Source organism: Asterias amurensis, chromosome 4 (genome assembly GCF_032118995.1).
Source record: "Asterias amurensis chromosome 4, ASM3211899v1".
NCBI classification, from domain to species: Eukaryota; Metazoa; Echinodermata; class Asteroidea; order Forcipulatida; family Asteriidae; genus Asterias; species Asterias amurensis.
In genome coordinates, this window is record NC_092651.1 from 23,466,594 (window position 1) to 23,494,335 (window position 27,742).

Genomic DNA, 27,742 nt, shown 5'->3' on the forward strand with positions numbered 1-27,742 from the left:
TTAAAGCAAAATTTGATAAATACACAAGCATTGGGCATTTTAGGCTGAAAATAGAAAAGTACACAAGGCTATAGTCTTGTGCACTTTAAAGCAAAAATTGATGAATACACAAGCATTGTGCTTTTTAGTCCCAAAAATAGAAAAAGTACACAAGGCTTGTGCACTTTAAAGCAAAATTTGATAAATACCCAAGCATTGGGCAGTATAGGGCAAAAATTGAAAAAGTACACAAGGCTATAGTCTTGTGCACTTTAAAGCAAAATTTGATAAATACACAAGCATTGTGCCTTTTAGGCTGAAAATAGAAAAAATACACAAGGCTATAGTCTTGTGTACTTTAGAGCAAAATTTGATAAATACACAAGCATTGTGCATTTTAGGCCAAAAATAGAAAAAATACACAAGGCTATAGTCTTGTGCACTTTAAAGCAAAATTTGATAAAAACACAAGCATTTTGCATTTTAGGCTGAAAATAAAAAAACCCACACAAGGCTATAGTCTTGTGCACTTTAGAGCAAAATTTGATAAATACACAAGGCCTTGTGCATTTTATGCCAAAAAAAAAAAAAGTACACAAGGCTACAGTCCTGTGCACTTTAAAGCCAAATTTGATAAATATGCAAGGCCTTGTGCATTTTAGGCCAAAAATTGAAAAAATACACAAAGCTATAGTCTCGTGTACTTTAAAGCAAAATTTGATAAATACACAAGCATTGTGCATTTTAGGCCAAAAAATAGAAAAAGTACACAAGGCTATAGTCTTATGCACTTTAAAGCAAAATTTGATAAATACACAAGCATTTTGCATTTTAGGCTGAAAATAAAAAAACCCACACAAGGCTATAGTCTTGTGCACTTTACAGCAAAATTTGATAAATACCCACGCATTGGGCATTATATGCAAAAAAATAGAACAAATACACAAGGCTATTAGTCTTCTGCACTTTAAAGCAAAATTTGATAAATACACAAGCATTGGGCATTATAGGCCAAAAATTGAAAAAGTACACAAGGCTATAGTCTTTTGCACTTTAAAGCAAAATGTGATAAATACACAAGCATTGTGCATTTTAGGCTGAAAATAGAAAAAGTACACAAGGCTGTAGTCTTGTGCACTTTAAAGTAAAATTTGATAAATACACAAGCATTGGGCATTATAGGCCAAAAATTGAAAAGGTACACAAGGCTATAGTCTTTTGCACTTTAAAGCAAAATGTGATAAATACACAAGCATTGTGCATTTTAGGCTGAAAATAGAAAAAGTACACAAGGCTATAGTCTTGTGCACTTTAAAGTAAAATTTGATAAATACACAAGCATTGTGCATTTTAGGCCAAAAAATAGAAAAAGTACACAAGGCTATAGTCTTGTGCACTTTACAGCAAAATTTGATAAATACCCACGCATTGGGCATTATATGCAAAAAAATAGAACAAATACACAAGGCTATTAGTCTTCTGCACTTTAAAGCAAAATTTGATAAATACACAAGCATTGGGCATTATAGGCCAAAAATTGAAAAAGTACACAAGGCTATAGTCTTTTGCACTTTAAAGCAAAATGTGATAAATACACAAGCATTGTGCATTTTAGGCTGAAAATAGAAAAAGTACACAAGGCTGTAGTCTTGTGCACTTTAAAGTAAAATTTGATAAATACACAAGCATTGGGCATTATAGGCCAAAAATTGAAAAAGTACACAAGGCTATAGTCTTTTGCACTTTAAAGCAAAATGTGATAAATACACAAGCATTGTGCATTTTAGGCTGAAAATAGAAAAAGTACACAAGGCTATAGTCTTGTGCACTTTAAAGTAAAATTTGATAAATACACAAGCATTGGGCATTATAGGCCAAAAAATAGAAAAAAAAATACACAAGGCCTTTTGCATTTAAGGCCAAAAAATAGAAAAAGTGCACAAGGCTATAGTCTTGTTTACTTCAGAGTTAAAATTGTTAAAGACACAAGGACTTGTGCATTTTCGGCAAAAAAGAAAGAAAAAATACACAAGCTTTAGCCTTGTGTATCTTAGAGCAAAGCTTGATTAATACACAAGACAAAGTGGGGATGGCCCTAAGTCTGATTCCGCCCTTGGCCTTTGACTTTGGTCTGGTTCAAGCCTACATTATAATAGGAAAAATGGTTGAAACAAAAACACTTACGTCAAAATTTTACATTTATGAATTATTTATTCAACCAAAAAGTGAACAGAATGTAAGAAAATCACCAAATTGTCTCAAAACATTGACAGCCTACACTATCATCATGCGCTAGGTTATAGAAAAAGCTACAGACTTGTGGGTTGGAGCAAAGGGGAAAAACATTATTGGATTGAAGGGTGACGGTTATGGTTTTGTTGATGGTTTTTTGCTGAATGAACCTTTTTTTACTGTTCTGAAAAATGTTAATTAAAGACCTGACCCTCATCGAATGTTTTGAGCCCTGATCAAAAACCATATCTCGTCTCGAGTAAAAGTAAACACATCTAATCTGTTTATAAACTTATTATAATACCAACGATAACAACGATAACACTTTGTAGCACTTGTAGCATGTAAATGTACATTTAGGTAATCATAATTTTGTATAGTACAACAGATAAAAACACCTCCGAAGCAAGGGGAGACGGCAAGGACAAATTGAAGTTACTCGATTACATGCAATTCAACTTAAACAAAATTCAGCCGTCGAGTAAGACTCTGCTGTGGCCGAAACGGTCGAACGCCAGGCCATCAAATTTTGCATATACCCTCGGTCCTTTTGTTTGGTAAGTTGTTTGCAACATTTAAAATTAAACAGGTCCGAAAAGACCAACCGAAACCAATATTTTGATGAAGGTTGTGAACGGAATCTGAAATGCATCCCAAATGAAAGATTTTTTTTGCTGGAATGCTTTGTCTGTTGTCCGAATTATCCCATATCTTTGTCAACAGTCAAGCTTTTTCTCAGAAACGGCAACACAACCTGAAATGCACCCACAGTCTAAAAATGCACCCAAAATAACATGTTTTTGTTAAGAACACTCGTAAAATATAATAGTGACAACAACACTATTTAGTCATATGAGACGTGATTTTGACTAACTTACATCAAAACTTAAAAGATGTAAGTTCAAAAACTAAAAGATGTAACACCCTTGCCTGGAACTCTTGCCCTGCTTGTGTGCAATCAAAATAACCCCCAACCAATGTTGACCCCTCTATTCAGGCGCATATCCCTTACACATAAACTTCCCTAAAGTCAACCAAGACTGTTCCTTCCTGCCTCCAGTGTCTCCAAGATACACCATCCGGACCGGGAGGTACCTCTTGTCCGTCAGGAACCCGGAGTCTTCCGTCCGGAACTTGTTGTTGGAATCGCAGTTGCATTTGAAGTTCTTGTTCACGCACGTGTCTGTTGTAGGTAAGTAACCAAATAAATTTGAAATTAAACATTTTGAAATGCCAATGGTGATAAAATCTTAAGCATTTTTAAAATTTTGGAAGGCCTATTCTTCGAACAATTTTGGTGGAAGATATCTTATTGAAAAAAAAAAAAAAAAAAAAAAAAAGTAAAATAACAAGAAGTTGCTGAATGTGTTTTTTGGGTTGAATAACAATGAGTTTTGATGAATGATGATAATATTGGTCACAATTTGCAAAAGTCAGAAACTTCCAAAGAGAGTATAATGGATGACTGCATTACATTAATCGTACATACATCATACCTTGGCACTTGTTTTCGTTTTCACTGTGTATGCCTTTATTAACTAACTATATCTTTGCTGCACTTTTCTTTCTTGTTTTAAAGACACTGGACACCATTGGTAATTGTCAAAGCTCAATCGGTCGTTGAAGATGGGAGATGGTAATGAAAGAAAAAAACACCATTGTCGCACAATGGTCAGACGAAGTTTTGTGCTTTCAGATGCTTGATTTTGAGACCTTAAATTCTAAATCTGAGGTTTCGAAATCAAATTCGTGGAAAATTACTTCTTTCTCGAAAACTACGTCACTTCAGAGGGAGCTGTTTCTCACAATGTTTTATACTATCAACCGCTCCCCATTACTCGTTATCAAGTAAGGGAATCAATGTGTGGTGAACAGGTTTTCAATTAGTGGTTAATCCCAACGAGGCCTGGTTCTTGATAATTTTACCGAGACGAAGTCGAAACTGTCTGAAGTATTTATGAATTATGTTTTAAAGGCACTGTACACTATTGGTAAACACCATTTTGTTAGCATAAACTCATTTGATATCGAGCAATGGAGAACTGTTGATATAAAACATTGAGAAATAGGAAGTAGATGTATAAAATCAAATCAAAAGTTTAAAATCTGAAAACCATTTTTTCCTCTCAATAAACCAGTAGAATATACTCTCCTGCAAGTTCAGAAGATAATAAAGGCAACCTTTAGCCATTGCTCTCGACCAATAGGAATAAAAAAAAAACTGTCTTAAAAGCACAGGTGCAAGCTCGCGTGTCACGCCCATGTTTCAACACTTGTTTTCTGGTTATAAACAAAGGTTTATACACACCCACGTGACGCGCTCTCCACCAATATGAATAGCGAAACTGTCTGAGGTATTTATGAATAAGGTGTTATGATAATCATTATTTTGAATAATTACCAATAGCGTCCACAACAAGAATGTTTCGATATCCACGTAGTCGGTTGTGATGTGGGTTTCTCTCAAAAACATCTAATAGTTTGATAAGACCAATAACTAAAAATCACGGCAAATACAACATTTTTGAATGTACATGTATATTTTTTTACCGTCAAGATCGCAGGCACATTGTCCGCTGTCGGTTGACGACTCGACCCCACCCCAGCTCATCATGCGTGTACCGTCCCGAGCGATCCACCAACCGTAGTCTCGCTGCTCAGTCTTTACCTGGCCTCGGAAAAGAACAGCAGACAGGCACACGATCTGATGACAAAATATAATGAGAAAAACTAGAGTATTAGTTGTTGCAAACTGCGTACAGACCAAAATGATGACATGGTATCAGTGCTAATATTACGTATGATAGATTGTCTTAGAGACACTGGACACTATTGGTGCTAGCCTTCACAGTTGGTGTATCTCAATATATTATGCATAAAATAACAAACCAGTAAAAATTTGAGCTCAATCGGTCGTCGAAGTTGCGAGATTATAATAGAGAAAAAAACACCCTTTTCACACGAAGTTGTGTGGTTTCAGATGGTTGATTTCGAGACCTCAAATTCTAAATCTGAGGTCTCGAAATCAAATTCGTTGAAAATACCTTCTTTCTCGGAAACTACGCCACTTTAGAGGGAGCCGTTTCTCACACTGTTTCATACAATCAACCTCTCCCATTACTCGTAATCAAGAAAGGTTACATTCTAATATTTATTTTGAGTAATTACCAATAGTGTCCACTGGCTTTAATCACTTGGTAGAATAAATTTGGAGTCACTAAATCTTTTTGTCTTAAAAACTAATACAAGTAAGCAATTTGGACAGACAATTATATTTTACTCTATGATTAAATTAGTTTTGTAGGATTTGAAACTTTGCATGGTGGTAATACGATATGGAAGGGCATTATATAGCTGTAGAATACGAAACTTGTTGGAGTTTCAAACCCGCAGAGGGCGCTGCAGGATGCCGAGATTTGGACGCGTCCTCGGCAACTTTTTTAAAGTTGGGTGAGACGGTGTTGTATAGTAGAGGTAACTTTTCTGTTAAAAAAACACAGTCACCCTAATCAGGTCACTTTTCCTCAAGACGTTTTGAGAGGAAACGTACAGGCACGGGACTCGAACCTGCGACTTTAAACTCCTAAAACGAGTAGCTTTGAGTAATTTATAAGTAGGCCCATTGCACGTTATAAGTATGAGGGGAAGTAAACACAAAATTAACAAAAAGTTACGTAAGAATGATCGTCCTACCTTGATGTACTGCTCGCAGGTTTCAGAGACTTTAGTAAGGGCTTCAAGCTGCTCGGAGTTGGCGTTGTTGTACCGTAGCTGAAGCTGGAATGACCCGGGTGGTTCATAACCACTCACGGACACCGCCTCGTCGTCGTAGTTATGACCGATGATAGTTACGCCTAAATAGAAAGGAACGAAACATCAAGTGAAAAAAGACAATTGGACATTCCTTCGGAAATGACAAAAGGAGGACATTGACACATCCACAACTAGTTTGTTGCCTCAAGCGTCATGATATTAAAGGAACACGTTGCCTTGGATCGGTCGAGTTGGTCTTTTAAAATCGTTCTGTGACCCTTTGTTGTAAAATGTATATGGTTAGAAAGATATTGTAAAAGTAGAATACAATGATCTACACAAATATGCCTCGAAATTGCGTGGTTTTCTTTTTACCCTGTCGACTAACACGGTCGGCCATTTATGGGAGTCAAAATTTTGACTCCCATAAATGACCGACCGTGATAGTTCGCGACGTAAAAGGAAAACCGTGCAGTTTCGAGTGATACTTGTGTGGATCATTATATTCTACTTTTACAATATCTTTCTAACCATATGCATTTCATAAGAAACTGTTTCAAACGCTTTTAATAGACCAACTCGTCCGATCCAAGGCCACGTGTTCCTTCAAAGCCACAATCAAATAAGCTTTATCCCCGACTCCACTGCTAGTCCCCATCTCTCTCTGAACTGGTCCTTATTTTATCTGTAAGTTTTGGGCATTAATTTGACATAAGCTCATTACCGGTACGTATGAATTCTTTCCTAATTGTTTTTTGTGCTTTGTTTTGTTGCTTATTATTTTGTACTACCGGTATGTCTAGGGCTGTTCTTCACCAGCTTCGGCTTTTAATGGTTATTTGAACAACCTCCTTACTTACTTATTATTTTGTTACATTTTTCAGCATCAATATCATTATTCGTGTTTACTCTTTACTTGAGTGTAAATTTGTCTGTGATTCTGTTTTTTTTTCTTATTATGTACATGAAACAAATGTTTCATTGAATTTAATTCGTTTTTCGGGCTTGAAGTTCGGTAGTTCGATAGTTAGTTTTATTGTTGGTTTGTTTGGGAAAATATCACTGTCGGTACAAATTCAGACTGCCCTATTTTTACAAAACCGCGTGAGTATTGTCCAAACGGAGAAGGTGAGAAAGGAGAGGATACCAACCTTGTCCCCTTGACAACTCGCATCGCACGTTGAATTCCGGCGCAGTACCACGTCCAGGACCGTCGGGGTCGATCACATAATCATTGTCATTCCTGAAACCCATCCGGTATATTTCATCGCAACTACGAGCGATCTGGCCGACAGGGGGAAGCTCTGGTGCGGGTATATCAGGCTTCAGGCCCGGGCGCCCTCCGATGTTATTCGGCTCCTCATCTGTAAATTCATACGGTAAAAAGATTTGTTTTGTCAAACAGCCCTTTTCAATTTCTGTCTATGGAGCACCACTCATAAGGGGTCAAATGTTGACCTAAGGTCATGAGGTACTGAAACTTTGACCTTATGATACAAAACACAGATGTTATGTTGAAGACATGATTCCGAGGTCGATGTAGGTCATTATGGAGTTTTTGAAAGGGTCAAATGGAACTAGGAGTGCATGGTAAACGTCTGTGGCCTTCACCGTGAATGACGTACACGTACGTCTTCGTTTGAAGCTTTTTATATAAACACTAATTTATCACCATAGCAGGGTACGATGAATAATAGTCCTTATTTTATTTCAATAATAACAAACAATTTTAAATCATTGAAAGTTAAAACAAAACAAGAAAAAGAATAACAGCTGCAACAGCAGCAAGAGCAACACCAGCATCAACGGCAACGGCAACGACAACGGCAACTACAACGACAACGACAACGACAACGACAATGACAACGACAACGACAACGACATCCACAACGGCAACTACAATGACAATGACAACGACAACGACAACGACAACGACAACAACAACGACAACGACAACGACAACGACAACAACAACGACAACGACAACCACAACCACAACCACAACCACAACGACAACCACAACGACAACGACAACAACAACCACAACGACACAACAATAACAACGACAACGAAAATGACAACCACAACGACAATGACAACGACAACGACAACGACAATGACAGCGACAATGACAACGACAACAACAACAACAACGACACAACATTGACAACAACAAATGTCACCCACAGCAACAACGGTGACAACGACAACTACAACGCCGACAACGACAAAACACAGCAGCAGCAGCAAACAAATAAATAAACAAAAAACAAACAAAAACAAAACAACAACAACAACAACAACTCAGGGTGGATTCTCACCAGGTATCATTGGAAACACTGGCACTTCCTGTTCAGTCTCCCCTTCTATTTCTGGACTCTCAATCCCGAATGTTGCCTCCATTCCTCTAATGCTGGAGTCAATGCTATTCAGCCTCCTACCAAGTCGTCTGTGATTGGACGACATGCGGTCCTCAATGAACCGGAAGGTATCCATTAAGATATCTGATTGGAGGCCTTTAAGACGGTAGATCTCACCCAGTGCCGGCTGGCTGCAGGTGGGGCGTGTCAAACAGGCAAGGAACCCTACTGTGAGGGTTAGGAGGGTAAACTGCATTGTCTGAAAAAAATAACATAATTATAAACAAATATTACCAATTAATCAAAACTTATTTTAACAGTATCGCACATTGATAAGATAATCATAACATACTATCATACTTATCAATAAATACTAAGACACTTTAGACCAAACAACATCGAACATATTGAGACGAAATTCTTACTCTGGTTGTTCTCGGAACTTAATCCTCTAAGTAGAGATTGTTAAAAAGGTTGTAGAGATTGTTAAAAAGGTTGTAAAAAAAATATCCTCTTCTCATCTCAAAATAAAATGTATATATTTCTCATTTGCAGCTTAAAAAACAGCACATTAGTGAAAAAATAAAATAAAATAGAATCTCGATTGAAAACCTACACAGCCGCGTGTGACAAAGACAGTTCCAAACACCCCCAACTGCACAAGAATGTCACGCAGTGACAGAAAACGCGAAACACTTTCATAATCAGCGGGATCTGCTCATATTAATTAGAATCATAGTTGAAGGCAAGAAAGGTTGAGTCTGGTTCAACATGCACGAAGAATGACCGCAAATCTCGGTCTATACATTTCTCTGAATTGGACGCTTTTCGTGTCAAAAGTAAATTAAGTGTGGTGTATATTCACACATTGTTGTAAAATGCGCTAAACTGGTATTTTTTCTTTTTTTAATAATACAAAACAAAAATTGTATTTTGAAGCAGAAGAAGAAAACAATACATTTCAACAGAACCGTTCTTAATCGACGAGACCAATCAATTTGATTGCCTTTATTGTTTTATCTCTTTAGACAACACAATGATTACAAGTTGGCCAGGGGTTGGCCAGGGGCTGCCAAGGTTAAAACCAAAGCATAACAACTGGCATCATATCAAGAGATGATAAAAAACAAGACCCCCGCTAACGATAACAATAAACTAATTTAATTAAAACAAGGAGATTGTTAAAGTTGATTTAAGATACTCTTGGTTACTTGACTACCGAAAATAAATCTTGAAGACAGCATGATCGAAACGTCGAGTAATCATGCAATGACTTTTCCCCTGATCTATACTACGAAATATTCTCTCACCAGACAAAAACAAAAATCTTATTAATGATTATTCATTATTCGATGAAGCGACTGAGTTGGCTAGTCTATTAGGTGACGGGCCACGGCCTCTGTGTTTGATCACGCAGTGTATGGTGACTCCGTTTTGACGGTTACCAGTTCGCTAATGAGGCCCAGCAAGCAGCAGGTGGTGGCATTATAAAAAAAACCTTCGTGGCACTCCGTATCCACTAGTTGGTACACAATCAGGGAAAAAACTGCGGATCCAAGAAAAGCTTACTCACGGAACTGGTAAGTACAAATTTATTTCCTTCAAATAGACAAATCTGTTTGAAAACACTTATGTTACTTACAAAGGGTATTGGTAACTTTCTCATTAGTTTTACTCACTTTGAATACAGCAGTTTGAACTCAGCAGACCGATCGTACGAAAACTTCTAAGATTAGAAACTTCGTTGAGCCAGTATCGGCCTTTTACAGGCCAAGTTAAGAACTTTCAGGAGTTATGAAACAACCAGTCGTTAAGTAACTGTATGTAGAAAGTGATATAAGTTCAATAAGTTTAATGTGTACCATACCTTTATTCCGGTATCTGAGATACCTTTCACTTGAAAAGTAGACAAGGGTGCTTCTTGACTTCAAAACCTTTACCGAAGATTCGAGAAACGGTAACGAAACGCTCAGCTGCCGTGCTCTGTCTTCTCGGTGAGTTCTTGACGCAAGCTCCGTCGGGAAAATCTCTCGACGCAATTATTAACACCACCTGGCCCTAGCGATCGGCTGTTACCCCACAAGTTACAGAAGAAAAAAAAACCTAGACTGGCCGCAAATTACAAGCAACCGGAAGTTTTTACAAAGTTGTTTCTCTTGGTGCGGGGGCCAATATTGTTGGCAACCATCACAAGTCAATCTTGGGTGCTGATCAAATCTTACGTCATCATAGAATCTTCTGGAGTTTGAGTTTTAAGTGGAAGTGCAGCTGTATTGGATATGAGTTTTTATGACTTGCTTTATTTTGGTAATTCGGTTTTATTCTGGAAGGTCTTGGAATGTATGATTGTCCAGGTGGCTGAGAGTTGTTGGGTATAGCATTGGTGGAAAGATTGCAAGGTTCTTGGCGTTATTGAAGTCATGCATGCAGACAGTTCAACCTTGGGTCTCCCAACTCGGGAGCCCAGTTCAACCGTTGTCATGGCAATGGCTTCATAAAAAACCTTAAAAATGTGTCACTTGTCTAGAGATGGGAAATGATTGATGTAATACTTTGCACAGAGATCACAACATGTGCTTTTCATTATAACTCCATAGGGCTATGTTATATAAATGTTTCCAGTTCACACTGGTAAAGCATTGACTCTCATGACCCTAGCCACGTAAATTATATTCTCATGTAAATATTATTTAAAGTCTACTTTAAACATTGGCTGATTTGTGGGTTGTTTTTATTTATTTGGCAAGGAAAATAGGCATTATGTATTATGAAATAGACAAATAATAGCAAGGAAATAATTTTTCCCCGAGGAAAAAAAAACAACATATTTCCTTGGTTGTGCTCTGAGTAATTTACAAAATGGTGGCACAGTAAGTGGACGAAACCGTTCACTTGAAGCAACAAAAAAAAAAAAAAACCAAAGAAAACGAAATTACTGATATGAAACGAAAATAACAAGTAAAAATCCCGACCGAAATTTTTACATGGATAAAAAAAGATTTCGTATACTATAAAGACCCTACAAAAAAAAAAAAAAAAAAAAAAATGAGTGGTCCGTAGAGGCTTAAACGGATCCTGTTTGGTTAAATAATCTGGATTTTTCCAGCTGTTTTTTTTTTTTTTTTTTTTTGGGGGGGGGGTGCTTACAATAATATTACTTTGATATTGCAACATCAGAGTCAATGGCCTTGTTCAGGGTGAACTTGAAAATAATATTATGGTTAGCATAAAAATAAAGCCACAGATATTTGGTCAAAACTTGGTTGACAAAGCACAGTAACAAATTAAAACCTTTTCAAATTAAACTGAAACTCCACTCGCTTTTCTAGAAGTTTTGATTTAGAAGTTACCAGGAGTCAGCACTCCACTCACGTGTAGTAAGTATTTTTCGTTTTGTTTTGTTTTGTATAAATGGTAAACTTTTAGTGTGTATTTTTTATTTTACATCTTTTTAGAAACGCTAAACCAATACGCATTTCACTGTACAAATATTTGTTTTTTACAAGTGACAATAAAACATTATTCTAGTGGTATCCTCACATTCCACCTACCCCGGTTCAAATCCCACCGGGGACACGTGGCTTTCAGTCCCTACGTGGTTGAGTGGGTTTTCCCCGGAATATTGTTCTTTGAGGTTTGCCTTCCACATCTAAAACTGAAACTTCCTTCCTCGTCTTCTCTCATTGGGGTTAATAGTGATCAAGGTTTTTTTTCTGAGCGTCATTGGTTTCACAAACATATGAAATGAATTATGTTTTAAAACGACTTGGAAAGATTACAATGACATAGACGCGTGGTTTAAGAACCCCTCGGTGGAAAACCAGGATATGTATAGGGTAGAAGGCCACGTATAAAAACCCTGTTCAGACAACAGACACAACTCAAAGAACTTAAACCCCGGGAATTCTCTCTGGTATTTAAATCCCTCAATCAACCCTTGTTCGTTTAACATGTAGTTTTGTTGGTAGAAAATATTAACACATTGTATGCTATAACCCCGGGGTTATTCATGATAACCCATCCAAAGCAGGGGTAGCTAGTGCCGGGATATTGTTATTTCCCGGGAATTTATAGGGGTAAGCAATTCAGGTATGAAGAGGTCAACCAAATTCTCCCAGTGAGTTTATTCGGAAATCTGTCTGTGTGTCTAAAATGTGCGCAACAATCGAGCTAACGAAATCCATGGACGATTTGGAACACGGGACACTATTGGTAATTGTCAAAGACAAGTCTTCTCACTTGGTGTATCTCAACATATGCATAATATAACAAACCTGTGAAAAATTGATTGGTCATCGAAGTTGCGAGATAATAATGAAAGAAAAAACACCCTTGTCACACGAAGTTGTGTGCTTTGAAATGCTTGATTTCGAAACCCCGACCTCAAATTCTAAAGTCGAGGTCTCGAAATCAAATTCGTGAAAAATTACTTCTTTCTCGTAAACTACATTACTTCAGAGGGAAAGGTTTCTGACAATGTTTTATACTATATCAACATCTCCCCATTACTCATTACCAAGTAAGGTTTTATGCTAATTATTATTTTGAGTAATTACCAAAAGTGTCCACTGCCTTTAAAGACAGTGTACACTATTGGTAATTGTCAAAGACTAGTCTTCACAGTTGGTGTATCTCAACATATGCTTAAAATAACAAACCAGAGAAAATTTGTGCTCAATCGGTCGTCGAATTTGCGAGATAATAATGAAAGAAAAAACACCCTTGTTACACGAAGTTGTGTGCTTTCAGATGCTTGATTTCGAGACCTCAAATTCTAAACTTGAGGTCTCGAAAACAAATTCGTGGAAAATTACTTCTTTCTCGAAAACTATGTCACTTCTGAGGGAGCTGTTTCTCACAATGTTTTATATCATCAACCTCTCCCCATTACTCGTAATCAAGAAAGGTTTTATTATTTTGTGTATACTGCCTTTAATGTCAATGCTTCCTTTTTATAAAAAAATCAATGCAGCCGTCAGAAAAGACTGCCAAGCCAATATTGAACCAGGAAAAACAAGTGACAAAATCTTAAAGGAACACGTTGCCTTGGATCGGACGAGTTGGTCTATAAAAAGCGTTTGAAACCGTTTGTTATGAAATGTATATGATTAGAAAGACGTTTTAAAAGTAGAATATAATGTTCCACCCAAGTATCACTCAAAATTGCACGGTTTTCTTTTTACGTCGCGAACTATCACGGTCGGCCATTTATGGGAGTCAAAATTTTGACTCCCATAAATGGCCGACCGTGTTATTGGACGATGTAAAAAGAAAACCACGCAATTTCGAGGCATATTTGTGTAGATCATTGTATTCTACTTTTACATCATCTTTCTAACCATATGCATTTTATAATGAACGGTCACAAAACGCTTTTCAAAGACCAACTCGACCGATCCAAGGCAACGTGTTCCTTTAAATACTGCCAAATAGCGAAAAACTTCCCCAACGTTCAATTGCTTAAGTACACTACTACAGTCAAAACGTCACGAACACAGAGAACATTTCCCGGAGGCCATTTGTTTGTACTGCTGTTTAGAGTTGCCATCAAAAAAAAAAAAAAAAAAAAGTGCATCCGGGAGCATAAAAACACGCTTTGTAACGCCATGGTATGACCATGGTGTGACAGGCCTATATTATTATGATTTTGCAGTTAAACCATATCTCTATTGAGTATGGCTCCCATATAGGAATCGCTGGTATCAACGTTTCCATGGGAATACGTTAGCACAAACGTTACAATATTGGCCTTTCTTGGGAGACTGCTATTGAACTTTTTCAGTTTGGGTGTATACAAACACTAGCAGCTTTACCCGAGTCCACAGTGCACCTTTAAGTGCACCATTTTTGCCTGTTTCTTGCATTTTTGCCCGGTTTGTTTATAAAACCTGGAAAGACCCTGGGTGGATTTCTTAAGGAGTTAAGGCTTGTCTTATTGAGCAGTAGCCTAACTCAGGGCTAACCTTGAGTTTTTAATTACACACTACACATAACTCCTCCTAACATAGGACTGTCCGTGTGAAATCGACAATCAGCTCATATCAGATAGGACTTACAGGAATTAGTTAAAGACCCAGTTGTTTCAGAGCAGAAAGGACTTATAAAGATAATGAAAGACCCAGACTGCTCAATGGGAATATAAACAAATTATATGGGGGTGTTTTAAGACGAAACTTTCAAAGAATTCGTTGATTCATATCTCCACTGCACCATCCGCCTTGACCGCATAATTTCAATATCGTGCCTGGCATTCTGAAATTTACCTTTAAACCCTCAAGGGTCCACGGTATGCGTTGATGGCTCGGTCAAGGCTTCAGGTATTTTAATAGGGGTTGAGGTCTAAACTTCGTCTACACGAAGAGTGATCGGTTTACTGCAACTGTTGTTCAAATCTGGTTGCCTTAATTATCTTCTGAACTTGCAGGAGAGTACATTCTTCTGGTTCATTGAAACAAAATGGTTGTCAGATTTTAAACTTGTAACTTTATTTACATCTGCTTCATATTTTCTCAATGTGTTATATTATCAACAGCTGTCCATTGCTCGATACCAAATGAGTTTATGCTAACAAAATGGTCATTACCAATAGTATACAATGCCTTTAAAACACAATTAATGCATTTTGATTTTGTGCCAAGAATTTAACTAGAAGTTGAGAGACGTTTATGAGAGAGTCAGGCGATTTTATGTCAGAAGATTTTGTTTATTTTCTTAAGCTGAGGCGAACACCCATGACGTGTGAAAATGTCAGTATTTTTTATTTATTACTTATTGTTTCTCGTGTAAGTTTCATGTTCCTTGAACGTACTGGGCAAGAGGTCAAACTTGCAAATCACCAGCTGCACAGTGTGTTTTTTGTATAAAAAATTAAAGATGTATGATCTCCTTTTCAAAAAGAAGAAAAAAAAAGAAGAAAAAAAATCGCTAAAAAAGTGAATGGAAATATATTTTAGGCCTATTAAATTTGACTGGAAAATGAAATCTGTAAAATGAACCTTCATCAATACTGATGATTTAACGTAGACTTTTGATGACTGACCTAGACAATTCGAACTCAATCATTGAAATCTTTTGATGATTGGAAATTGAGCCAGTTTTTTTTAAGCAAGTGTAAGGTTAAGCAGTTAAGAATTTGTTTTAGGTTTAGGGTCAGGGCTATGGTTGGATCATACAGTAGGCTATGGGTTTTAACGTAGTGGGGTAAGGGTACGGTAGCGCAGTGGTTGGGCTTAGGTTGGGTCTAGACTAGGTTAAGGTTTAGGAAATAATATGATCATGGGTTAGAGTTATGGTTAAAGACATGTACACTCGAAAAACGCGACCACCTTTTGAAACTTTAATATGTTAGCTGCTTACATTTACATTTGGAATGGTCTACCACATGTGGAACGGTCTACCACATTCCATCAATGCCATCCAGACAATAGACACTTTCAAATCAACCCTGAAGACCCATCTTTTTCAAAGACATTTCAGTAACATTCTCTAGACATTGGAATTTGGTCTTGTTCCTTGCACTGCTGGAGAACAACCAAGGGGGAATATTTTTATTGGAGCTAGCATGAGCACTTTTTGGTGGATACAAAATAGAAGACTTCATTATTATTATTATTATTATTTACGAAAAGGATACAAACAATCTAACCGATCCAAAAACAAAGGTATATTTGGCCTGTAATGGCAATACAAACAAATACTCTTAACACGATTAATGGTTTTATCAGTTTTTATCCCCAAAACTCAATTTAGATTTCGTTTCCGCGTGTGTCATTTTTGTTGTGGCTTTCAAATCAATTTTTAAAATCGCAGGTCGGGGTCATTTTTAATAGAAGTTCGGTCAAGGGTGTTGCTAAGGCAGGTTGTTCCTGTTCAGGAAAGCAAACATAAAATAAAAAAAAATAGAAATGATTGTTTTAACATCTGACAACTTAAATTGAAAGCCTGTATAGTTTATTTGCATTTATTTGTTTGATTTATTGGGCAACCATAAAAAAGTACAGTAAAAAAAGTAACCAAAAAAACAAAACAAAGGACTACTTAAGAAACAAAAAGATACAAATGAAGACTGAGGTAAGTGAACAAGCTTGAGCTTGATAAATTGCTCATAAAAGTCAAATATGCTTTATCTCAACCTGGCGTCTAAGATGAACAAAAGTCTTAAAGTTAAAAGAAATGTATGTATAAGATTAAACTAAAAATGTATGACAAAAAAAATGTTTACACCCAAGGTCATGAAAACGAGCAAACATGAAGTGGGATTCACTAAGAGACAATCGCCACAATAAATGAATATATCTAGTAAAACTATGGGAACATTTAAATATTTACACAGGTCATAAAACCGTGTATAGTAAAAAAAAAAAAAAGAAAAAAAAAAAAAAAGCTAATAATAAAACTAATAAAAAAAAAAAAAACAAGACTAAATGAAATTACAACAATGAGTTCACATCCAAATGATCTCCACCCAGAGATTTGAAGAATTTACTTTTTGTTCTTTCCCAAATCTGTTTTAATAGTCAACAAACGTGGTTGGTCTATAAATATTCACCTCAGAATTTTTTATTTTTTTATTTGTATTATTTCCCAAAACTTTGTTTGTTTCGTAAATTAATTTTCTGATCGTAATCTTTCTGAGTTTGACAATAATTTATGAAACCTCATTTGTCACTAAAAACCAATCACAATGGCAATTTAAAATAAACATTAAAAAATAAACGTGTCAAAAAAGGAAGCAACATCGAAACCAATCGCTTTAGATTAATTTTTTCTCTATTTCTTATAATTTTCTCTCAAACTCAACCAGTCTGTACCTTTAAATAAAAGCTGTTTGACTTTAAAGGCCCTTGAACTCTATGATAATGAAAACCTGCCCTGATTGGTCGGTTAGAGCAGAGTGATTGGTCCTCTTATCATGGATCATAAAAACCACTCTGCTGAACTTGAACCACGGCACTCGGGAGTCGATGCCATCGAAGGCAGTGTCACAGTTCGGGATAAATAAAGGTAAACCGACATCTTCGTAAATTGTAATATAAATTAACTGAAATTTGTGTAATAATTGTCTGCTTGTCTTAGTGCGTCAATGTTCAGTACTTACGAAAAAAAATATTTTGCTGATATTATGTTGTTCAATTTTTTGTATGGTAATTGTTTCTGAAATACATTTCAGTTTGTTAGCATAATGCACAATTTTTTTTTCAAGTGGTTGAGGTATAAAATTTTAACAGTTTTATTGTATGTTTAATGGAATGAAAGATAACCGCGAAGAGTAAATATTTGTTGTTTATTTAAACCGAATTCACAATTCCTAACGATACGGTTGTCAAATAAAAGACAAACAGTAACTTAACAGTTTTGTTCCAGGCGATCCTTTTGCATTTCTATTCCTCGAGTTCTGGTAAAACTGTCGATTTTCCCTTTTCAAGCTGTATTTTTAAATCGTGCGTTTACATGTAGTTGAAGTGGAGTTGATTTACGAAGTTTCATGTCAAATACATGATTGTTGTTGCTGTTTCTGTTGTTGTTTTTGTTGTAGTTTTAGTTGTTGTTGTTGCTGTTGTTATTGTTTGTGTTGTTGTTGTTGTTGTTGTTGTTGTTGTTGTTGTCGTTGTTGTTCTTGTTGTTATTGCTGCTGTCGTGATTGTTGTTGCTGTTTCTGTTGTTGTTTTTGTTGTAGTTTTAGTTGTTGTTGTTGCTGTTGTTGTTGTTTGTGTTGTTGTTGTTGTTGTTGTATTTGTTATTATTGCTGCTGTCTTTATTGCTGTTGCTGTTGTTTTTAGGTGTTGTTTTTTGGTGTTGTTTAAGTTGCCAATGTTGTTATTATTTGTGTTATTGTTGTTGTTGCTGCTGTTGTTGCTGTTTTGTTGTTGTTTGTTGTTGTTGTTGTTGTTGAAGTACTTTTTATTTGAGTGAGAAATTACCCTTTTTTACAAATACTATGTTACTTCAGAGGGAGCCGTTTCTCACAATGTTTAATACATTTACCAGCCTCTACATTGCTCATTATTTTGAATAATTACCAAAAGTGTCCGGGGTGGATTTCACAAAGAGTAAGAACGACTTGTCCTTACTAAGGACTATGTCCTAGGAGATATACACATAGCATTGATAGTCCTAAGTTAGGACGAGTAACTGGTCCTAACTTGAGATAAGACTAGTCCTAACTCTTTGTGAAATCAAAGTTAACAGCATAGCGTGTTAAAATAGGATGTGGGTTCGATTCCAACCAAGGTGCCTGTAGATTTGATCCCACTTACCTCGGGTGAAGTCGGTTGACCAACAAAGACACCTGCTCAATTATGCGAAGGGTGTCTAGGTTCAGTTCCACCCAAAGCCTTTTGACATTTCTTTGGGGTTCTCGAATTCTTCGAGTGACATTACTTAGACCATAATGGTTCAAAATAAATAGTATTACCAAAGCTTCCCCAAGATATTGAAGATTAATGATCATAACAGTTTATCCGAAACGTGCGGGCCGAACTTGGTGGGTGACACAATACTGAGGTCAGACGGTTGTAATTGTTTGCCAAGAACTTTTCCAAGAACTTTGGCTGCAGCATCCGTCTTTAGGTCATACAGAGTCACACGTGTTGTGGTGTGGGTGCTGTCTGCTGACATCACGGCTGGAGATGTAACATATAATATCGATGGAAATGGTATCGTCTTCTCAGGGTTATATGCAATTGTATGAACTTTATAAATTGTTTATGTACATTTTAAAGCTGCTGTCTTAAATCGAGTCTGTTGTCTTCAATTATTTCTGTGTCTTCAATTCGTTTGGCAACAAGAATTATTCATTGTTTAAGTGAAACATTTATTTGTTGATGTTGATATCGTCTCACTGAGACCCAAAAAATTTTGTTGTGACTTTTTTTTAAACTAATTTTCAAAATCAACAGCACCTCAGCGACTAGCATATTTTAAGGGAAACTTTCTACCATCATTATGTTTAATTTGAATTTGTGGAAATTGTGTTTTGTGTCGTACAAAAAATACCCAAACCCTTTAATGGCCTTTTTTATCATTGCGGATGTAATTGCATTATAGCGTTGCAGAAACGACATGTGCTGTAAGTGTTTCCTATCATGTAGTAATGTTGAACCACTTTGTTTTGGTCTGGTAGAATCATCAAAATGGCGACCTTGATCTGGTGCGCATGCGTGCTGTTATTAGCTGACTTCACAAGAGCCGCCCACGACATCGACGTGGATCGCCTGGCCAATCAGCAATCAGATCTCGTGAGAGAGACGTTCAACGTCATAGAGGACGCCATTGAAGCGCAATATGAGATGTTTGACGTCCGCATCAAGGGATTAGAAGCTCGGATTGAAGAATTGGAGCGAGTTATTGCTGATGGGGATTTCGCTCCCAGTGAGTATATGTGTTAAAAAAAAACACATTCTATCAAATTAATGTTCTTGCTTTTTGACCATGTTCAAAAGGTCACTTAAACATACTTGTTTAATCAGTAATTCTCGCCCGGCTTGGTCTACACCCGGGTGAAGTCATAGATAGACCGGCGTTGGCGGGACAAACTTATTTGCGTAATGCTATGTGCTTTGCCTGATCGCGGTTTTCCACTCGGTTTTTAATTATACTCATAATAATTGGTTTTTTTTTCCTTGTCATTTTCTATAAGCACTATACAAATGGTGTTATTACAATTTATTGTTAAAGCGCCAAATTGTCAAAGGACGACATGTTGAATATGCATTATGTATTCATACGCCATGGCTAGTGAGTCCACCCAATTATTCCTACAGATAAGGCGCCGAAGCAAAAAAGGAAAACAATACAGTACAAAGACGCTGTTGCCCACTGCAGAATATGGGTGATAAAGTTGGGTCTTGGGTGCCCGTTTAAATGCTGACAGACTTCCGGGTCAAAGTTCAGGCTGATATGAGGTCAACTGGGGTCAACTGATTGGGGGCCTTGACTCGTGATTTAATTTCATTTATTTGCCAGCAAACATGAAAAATCACATTAAAAAAAATTAATTGTAAATCAAAAGATCTACACAAGCAATACAATAGTTTAAGAAGAATACAAATATGAACAACACTTTAATCCTACACTTAATGTATTGAATGCTTCCCTAGTACAGTCTTGGTGAAGGCCTGTGTCCCGTCGTGAGGGCACTGTAAAATGATATAGCGCCCTCTCGTGTGGAAAATTGCGACCAATATATCACTTCGCTCGTCCCCAGCTAACATACCATGCACTGTCATTGGTTTATTAATGCGCAGTCCCATCATGCATCAAACTCACCCTGTCTATGCACTGTACCCATGAGCGGTCCTGGATAGACTGGCCGCTGGGGCCGAGCGAAATATAGCACATCATCACCAAAGACTACCATGTTCAGATTCACCCTGTTAATCCCAACGTTGTGCATTTATTCCCTTCTATCTCAACATTGTACTAGTATTCTTTTCTAATCCCATTATTGGACATCCCTTTCCCATTTCCCATCAGATCCACCTGTTGCGGAGCCCGAACCGGTTAATCCTATAAAGCCAAAGCCCGTCAAACCTAAGCCTCAGCCTAAGCCCGAGCCTGAACCCGAACCCGAACCCGAACCCGAACCCGAACCCGAACCCGAACCCACGACCAGTACAAGAGCCCCGACCACGACAAGAAGAACGACGACGACAAGAAGAACGACGACGACAGAGGAGGTACAAGTAGCCCTAGCACCGCCACAGACATGTCAAGAGATCTTCGATCGAGGGGAGAGGGCCAGCGGTTCCTACTCAATCGATCCAAAGGGATTGGGCACACCGTTCAATGTGCAGTGCAATATGATAGAGGGCGCAGGTAAGGCAGATAATGAAGAATAATTATGTGTATAGCCTCTTTAAAGGCAGTGGACATAATTGGTAATTACTCAAAATCATTATCAGCATAAAACCTCACTTGGTAACAAGTAATAGGGAGAGGTTGATATGATAAAACATTGTGAGCAACGGCTCCCTCTGAAGTGGAGTAGTTTTCAAGAAAGAAGTAATTTTCCACGAATTTGATTTAAAGACCTCAAGTTTTAGAATTTGAGGTCTCGAAATCAACAATCTGAAAGCACACAACTTCGTGTAACAAGGGTGTTTATTGTTTAAATATTATCTCGCCACTTCGATGACCAATCGAGCTAAAATTTACAAAGGTTTGTTATTTTATGCATATTTTGAGATACACCAAGTGAGAAGACTGGTCTTTGACAATTACCAATGGTGTCCAGTACTATTGGTAATTGTCAAAGACCAGTCTTCTCACTTGGTGTATCTCAACATATTATGCATACAATAACACACCTGTGCAAATCTGAGCTCCATTGGTTGTCAAAGTTGCGAGAAAATAGTGATCGAAAAAACACCCCTGTCACACGAAGTTGTGTGCTTTCAGATGCTTAACTTCAAGACCTCAAAATTTAATTCTGAATAACGGTTCTAACTAATGACAACGATCTATCTGTCCAATTTTGTCTATTGCCACTTTGGCGCCAAAAAGTTGAAACGGTCGTCGGTCATGACAGTGAGACTGAGCAGCGGAACAATGGAAACAAAGCTGCCGGGAGCTATCAACTCACACCTTCCTACAATGCCGACATGGATCAGCTGGCTGCCCTTGCAGATGTCTCTACAAGATGCCAACAGTTTATCAAGGTAAGGATTGACTTTGGAGACCCTAGACAATCTTAACAATATTATTCAATTAGTGTTTTTGTAGCTCTTGGATTAATTTGGAAGTTATAAGCAGTTGTACACATCTACTTGATGCCCAGTGTAGTACCTTGCCTCCCAAATAGACCCTATAATGTACCAGAGTGCAGTTTTTCAAACAAAGGTACCATGGTTTATACCTGTGATGTGATTGTACTGGGGATTGGTGGAGAATGGTCCATGCCTGATTTTATTCTCATTACGCTACTGTTTACGAAGGTAAATCCATCCTTGGTCGAAGGGGCTAGGGAGTTAATAATGAAAACAAAGTAACAAAAAGGACCATAAGTGCAAAAATCAAACAATGCGCTGAGAATTATTCACAATCAATAATGCTTCTGCTATTCATTATTGGGGCTGTGTCCGAATCGGTTGCTAAGACAACAAATGGATCGCCGCGTCATCATGCGTTAAAATGTAGGACGTCCTTAATAAACACATTAAAGTCACCTGGAAGTGATATATTTTCAAAATAAAGCTTTTGTCACTTATATATGTGTTTTGATGAGTGGAATGTGAATAAACAGTTAACTAAGGTTTTAAAAAATCAGTTCTTATGTTATTTACAAATTTAAGAGTAGACCCCGATCCGAGAGGGCGCTGTTCGTGACGTCAATCGAGGCAGAGTAAACACAATTGCAAAGTACATGTACGGACCAAGTCGTGAGTTTGTACGTTTCAACAACAAAAAAAAAAATTCCGGCAATACCGACCAGGTGTATTGCTGCTGAATGCAGAAAAACACTTTTTGAAATGTACCAACTCACGACTTGGACGTACATGTACTTTGCACGTGTGTTTACTATACGCATTGCAGACAAAGTCTGCCTCGATTGACGTCACAAAAGGGGTAGGCGGAGTCAGCCCCCAAACAACTTTATATATTTTTTAAACATATAAATCGTGACAAACAATTACTAAAAAAATTGTTTTATTATTCGTAAGCATATACTCTTATGTTTGAAAGGAAAAAAAAATACATTTCCAGGTGACTTTAATAAGAAAGGACATTCACTTTTTGAATTATCAAATTACTTGGGGATCGCAACACACCGTTTGAAGAATGTCTCAATTGCTACTAAAGTGGTCCTGTTGCATGCACTGCAGTTGGTTGCCTCCAAGTTGCCTGTAAAAGTTGTCTCGTGTGACAAGGCCCTAATACTTCAAGAAATTGCCATATCAACCTGAAGCAACTTTTCCCCACCTTTGGTTAAAACAATTTCGTACAAAACTTACTCAATCCGTCTTGAACATTATTATTCCCTCAGCTCCGATGTAAGTCGGCAGTCCTCTTCGCCAAGAAGGGCGTAGACTACGGTTGGTGGGTCTCTCGAGACGGCGAGACAATGAGAAGCTGGGGTGGTGTTGAGGCGTCAACGTCAAGCCGAAGCTGTGCTTGCTCTGAAACCAATGGTAAGAAACTATACACTCAACTTTTTTCTTTTATCCCACCATAACACCATAATGAGTAAATCAGCCAGCCTCGTTCCCATGAGTTGCGTGCCGTTTCAATACTTCTCGTCACTAACCACAGGAAGCATCATAAAAAATAAATACCCTTGTTCTTTTTTATGACAGATTTTTTATATTTTTTAATTTTTTTTTATACATCGTTTGATGATTCATCTGATTATAAAATGTCCAGTATGCAAATTAGAAAACATGAGTCTTGAGTGTCTGAATAAAAATATCCAGCCACACCGGAACCGTAGTCGAATCTATGGTCATAGATTCACGTATTGAACCAAATCCTTAAAACAATCATTTTGGGGCTCAACTCATCAAAACACTAAGATTCGTCATTTCATTTCATGTTACCATATAGTAATCTGTTTATCCACACTCTGCTCACAGCTACGACTGGTAATAATTAATATTAGCTCTTTGTGTCATAAAGTCCTGAGGGTTCACCAATGCTTGTATTTTTTTCAAAAAAAACTTTAATTTGCAATTTTTTTCTTCTTTCAGATTGTCCATCCGGAAAGTCGTGTCGCTGCGACGCAGCCGGTAAAGCAGAGACTGTCGACGAGGGCCTATTGACAAACAAGGAGTACCTCCCGGTCAAGGCTGTCTACCTCGGCGACACTGGAGGCAGGAAACAGACGTCTTACCTTACCCTTGGTAGCTTAGTCTGCATGGACGCCTAGTAAACCAGACTATTCTCCATTAAAATCTTCATTCAGTCGCCATTTTAATTTTTTTTTTCAACACAATTAGGCGTTATTCGAACTACATGTACGGGCTACATATTTGGTACTTTAATCCTCCGGTGTGATTCTTGAAAATGGTTTAGGATTTTTACTAGATAAAATTTGAAATGAAATATCTACTTAATAAATGTTGACGTGTCATCGGCATAAACTCTATACATTGGAAGTGTCTAAACCACTGGTAACATTAAGGCCATTGTCACACGAGGCAATTTACAGGAAACCAGTTCCAGGCAATCTCCAATAAAGAAAACTCATTCACAATTCTATTTGTTTTTTCGTAAGGGCACTTGCACACAAAATTAACACAAATTACCTGAAAGCGCCGGATTTCTGCGCTAGCCTTGTAAGCGTTGAATGCCTAGTAACGTAGAGTTCGTACGCACAGAAGCCAACATTTGCCGCTAACCAGTGAAATACGCTTACCGTATAAGCACATAATGCCCTGCTTCCGTAAGCGCCGATTCGTTGCTTACGGTAAGCAGAGCTATGAAATTGGGCCCTGGTTGCCTATAAATTGCCCCGTGTGTGACATGGTAATAAGGCTTTCTTATTCGTCCAAAACAAAACTGACTTCAACGTTGGACTTCGAATTTTCCTTCCCCACAGCGCTGAAAATTTATTCTTCGAGAGCAAGAAATTATTCTTGACCTTTTAAGTAAATATTCTAAAAGGTAATTTTTTTGATTGATTTTGTTGTTTACAACTAAATAAGACCGTCACTAAGGAAAAATACAGTAATTCGATTACTAGAGGATCGATATGTATGCATTGCATGCGCCGCATACAAAATAAATCTACTATTTTTGTACAGTGTATTAAAGTGAACAAAGAACTTTTTTGCTGGGAGAAACAATTACAAATTGTATTAAATTAAAACACGGTAATGGTAACGTAAGCTTGGAGAGTGTAAGACAGGCTTAGCGAAAAATAGGTAAATTGTTCAGTTTGTAATGAAGTAGTCTACTTGAAAGTTACATTCTAAAAATACAATGAAGTAGTAGCTAAGGTGCCATTCAGAATAATCATCGTTCGATAATTTTTTGACCCTACCACCCACCCCAAATTTTGGTTTTTAAACATTGAATGGATTCATATTATAATCTATACACTGAAGATGATTTTAACGCCTTAAAGCCATTGGACCCTTTCGGTAAACAGTATTGTCCAAGGCCCACACTTCGTGTATCACAACTTATATATCAAATAACAAACCTGTGAAAATTTAGGCTCAATTGGTCATCGGAGTCGGGAGAAAATAACGGGAAAACCCACCCTTGTATCCGCGCGTTTCGCCGTGTCATGACATGTGTTTAAAATAAATCCGTAATTCTCGCTATCGAGAATTGATATTGTTTTACTGTTTTCTCAAAAAGTAAAGCGATTCATGGAATAATATTTCAAGAGAAGTCTTTCACCACTACCTTCTGTAAAGCCAGTAAGTTATTTGTAAATCTGTGAACTTTTTTTCTCCTGTACCGAAAGGGTCCAATGGCTTTAATTACTTTTTTTTTATTAACCACATTCAGTTAATCGTTATGTTTGTTTTTAGAATCAGTTTATCAAATTTAGTTTTAACTTCCTGGGTTTAAGGAAAATGGCTGAACAATATTTGAATCGACTAACTTAACATAACACAAAATCAGGCGATGCATATTTCAGATTATACGGTTACAATTTTAAGAGTTACACAACATTGATAATTTACATAATAAGACTAATTTGTTTGCACTTTTGGCATATTAGCTTATTCGTCTCCTTCGTCAGGCGAATTAATAACTGTCTCGTTTTTGAGGCAGTTTCTTAAATGATAATAATTTTACTCTGAATGGTGTTTTATGAAGTTTGCACAAAATGTAGTCAAATTAATTGTATGTGTATTTTTTACTACATTTTTTTTAAAGTGATTTTCTCTTTTACGTGTTTTGTTAACGTTTGCTTATTCCTTTTGATTTAAAAAGTTGACATATGCATATCAACAGCATATATCCTGAAAATTTGTCTTTTGGTCGATTATTTTTATTTATGTAATTAAAATACTTGTTTTCTTATGAGGGAAATGTATCCATAAACACCCGGGAGTTTTTTTTCCGGGGATGAGGGGGAGGGGGGGGGGAACCCCGCGTTTTGTTTTCTGCTGCTGATGATTTCTTTGTTCGAACAGAACAACCTTTTACTCCAGGGTGACTTGACAGCAATTTAAAGTGTAATAACCGGGATTCGAACCTTGTTATAGTGGCTTCTTATATTGGCGTATTATATAGCGCCCGACTATATCTGTCAGTCAGTGACGCACAAGGCGCTTTTTAATAACATATAGTATTTCCCTGCAAGGTGTCTGGGGACTACACGTTTGAATTATGAGATCTTCTCTTTTAACACTTTCTCCTTTTACATGGCACTATGTAATGGTTAAGGTACTGTGGCGCAACATGATGCCCCTTCTCTTTTCGATAAGTGAACTGGGTTAATTAACGTGTGTTACACAACACAAGTGACCAACGGCTTTACGACCCATCCGAAGGACGAAAAACACACTGCCACTCTCTGACGATTCCGCCATCAGCACTTCGATGATCCGTGCGGCTTTGCCACGCCACGCTACGAATACAATACGCAAACAGAAACTCTGATTGGATAGTTGCGTTCAAAATATAAAATCCTTTGGTTAAAATCTTCGAATAATGTTATACATCTGTTTGCGATGCACTGTCGGTGAACTTTATAATACCCATCCGGACAGAGGGGGCGAAAATAAAAATGTCTGTCGAAATGTAACATTAATAAATAATTTTCCTGTGTGCATTTAACTTTAACATAGCATATGGTGAATCTTGAAAGCATGTTTACTTCATAAAGGTGTGTTTACTTGATGAAGTACCGTGTTTAAAGGAACACGTTGCCTTGGATCGGTCGAGTTGGTCTTTGAAAAGCGTTTGTAACCGTTTTTTTTATAAAATGCATATGGGTAGAAAGATGTTGTAAAAGTAGAATACAATGATCCACACAAACATGCCTCGAAATTGCGTGGTTTTCCTTTTACCTCGTCGACTAATACGTCGGCCATTTATGGGGGTCAAAATTTTGTTAGTTCGCACAGTAGAAGGAAAACCACGCAATTTGGAGGCAAACTTGTGTGGATCATTGTATTCTACTTTTAAAACATCTTTCCAACCATATGCATTTTATAAAAAACAGTTACAAACGCTTTTGTTTTGACCAACTCGTCCGATCCAAGGCAACGTGTTCCTTTAAGCCTCCCTTCTGGCGGGGCTTTCCGGTTCCAAATCCCCCGGACCGTTGGGGTTCAAACACGGCGGAGAGATCGTTGATGTTGGTAAAGAAACAAAATGTATTGCAACCCGCTCGGGACAACATACAGACACGGGAGGATAAATACATGTTAGCTATAGGTTCATAACAAGTCATTCTTTAAAGTCACCTGGAAATATATTTTTTTTTTCTTTCAAACATAAGAGTATATGCTTACGAA

At 37.3% G+C, this 27,742-nt stretch overlaps 2 protein-coding genes across 4 annotated transcripts; one reads left to right on the forward strand and one right to left on the reverse strand.

The window, feature by feature from the left end:
* Window positions 1–605: 605 nt before the first annotated feature.
* LOC139936146 (contactin-associated protein-like 2) lies at window positions 606–10,663 on the reverse strand. 2 transcript variants are annotated; one of them, XM_071930888.1, is made up of 6 exons: window positions 10,004–10,142; window positions 8,286–8,583; window positions 7,116–7,328; window positions 5,905–6,065; window positions 4,762–4,915; window positions 606–3,394 (listed from the first exon to the last, which is right to left on the reverse strand). In XM_071930888.1, the coding sequence occupies exons 2-6, from the start codon at window positions 8,578–8,580 to the stop codon at window positions 3,201–3,203; spliced, it is 1,017 nt and encodes a 338-aa protein (XP_071786989.1). In that variant the 5' UTR covers window positions 8,581–8,583; window positions 10,004–10,142; the 3' UTR covers window positions 606–3,200. The 2 variants fall into 2 exon arrangements, with proteins under 2 accessions (XP_071786989.1, XP_071786988.1); XM_071930887.1 differs by lacking the exon at window positions 10,004–10,142 and adding an exon at window positions 10,192–10,663 and having other exon boundaries at window positions 611–3,394.
* On the forward strand, window positions 9,779–26,307 carry LOC139936144 (contactin-associated protein-like 2). 2 transcript variants are annotated; one of them, XM_071930885.1, is made up of 6 exons: window positions 9,779–9,904; window positions 19,447–19,694; window positions 20,799–21,140; window positions 21,828–21,982; window positions 23,308–23,452; window positions 24,008–26,307. In XM_071930885.1, the coding sequence occupies exons 2-6, from the start codon at window positions 19,457–19,459 to the stop codon at window positions 24,184–24,186; spliced, it is 1,059 nt and encodes a 352-aa protein (XP_071786986.1). In that variant the 5' UTR covers window positions 9,779–9,904; window positions 19,447–19,456; the 3' UTR covers window positions 24,187–26,307. The 2 variants fall into 2 exon arrangements, with proteins under 2 accessions (XP_071786986.1, XP_071786987.1); XM_071930886.1 differs by lacking the exon at window positions 9,779–9,904 and adding an exon at window positions 17,247–17,327.
* The last annotated feature ends 1,435 nt before the right edge of the window (window positions 26,308–27,742 follow it).

What these genes read in the sequence shown, in the direction of transcription:
- LOC139936144 (XM_071930885.1), top strand. Translation starts at nt 19,457, where the DNA reads ATGGCGACCTTGATCTGGTGCGCATGCGTGCTGTTATTAGCTGACTTC. An exon ending in TGATGGGGATTTCGCTCCCA is followed by an intron (nt 19,695 to 20,798) that starts GTGAGTATATGT and finishes ATTTCCCATCAG; the next exon opens with ATCCACCTGTTGCGGAGCCC. An exon ending in CAATATGATAGAGGGCGCAG is followed by an intron (nt 21,141 to 21,827) that starts GTAAGGCAGATA and finishes GGCGCCAAAAAG; the next exon opens with TTGAAACGGTCGTCGGTCAT.
- LOC139936146 (XM_071930888.1), bottom strand. Translation starts at nt 8,580, where the DNA reads ATGCAGTTTACCCTCCTAACCCTCACAGTAGGGTTCCTTGCCTGTTTG. An exon ending in CGAGTTGTCAAGGGGACAAG is followed by an intron (nt 6,066 to 7,115) that starts GTTGGTATCCTC and finishes CTTTCTATTTAG; the next exon opens with GCGTAACTATCATCGGTCAT. An exon ending in ATGTGCCTGCGATCTTGACG is followed by an intron (nt 3,395 to 4,761) that starts GTAAAAAAATAT and finishes TACCTACAACAG; the next exon opens with ACACGTGCGTGAACAAGAAC.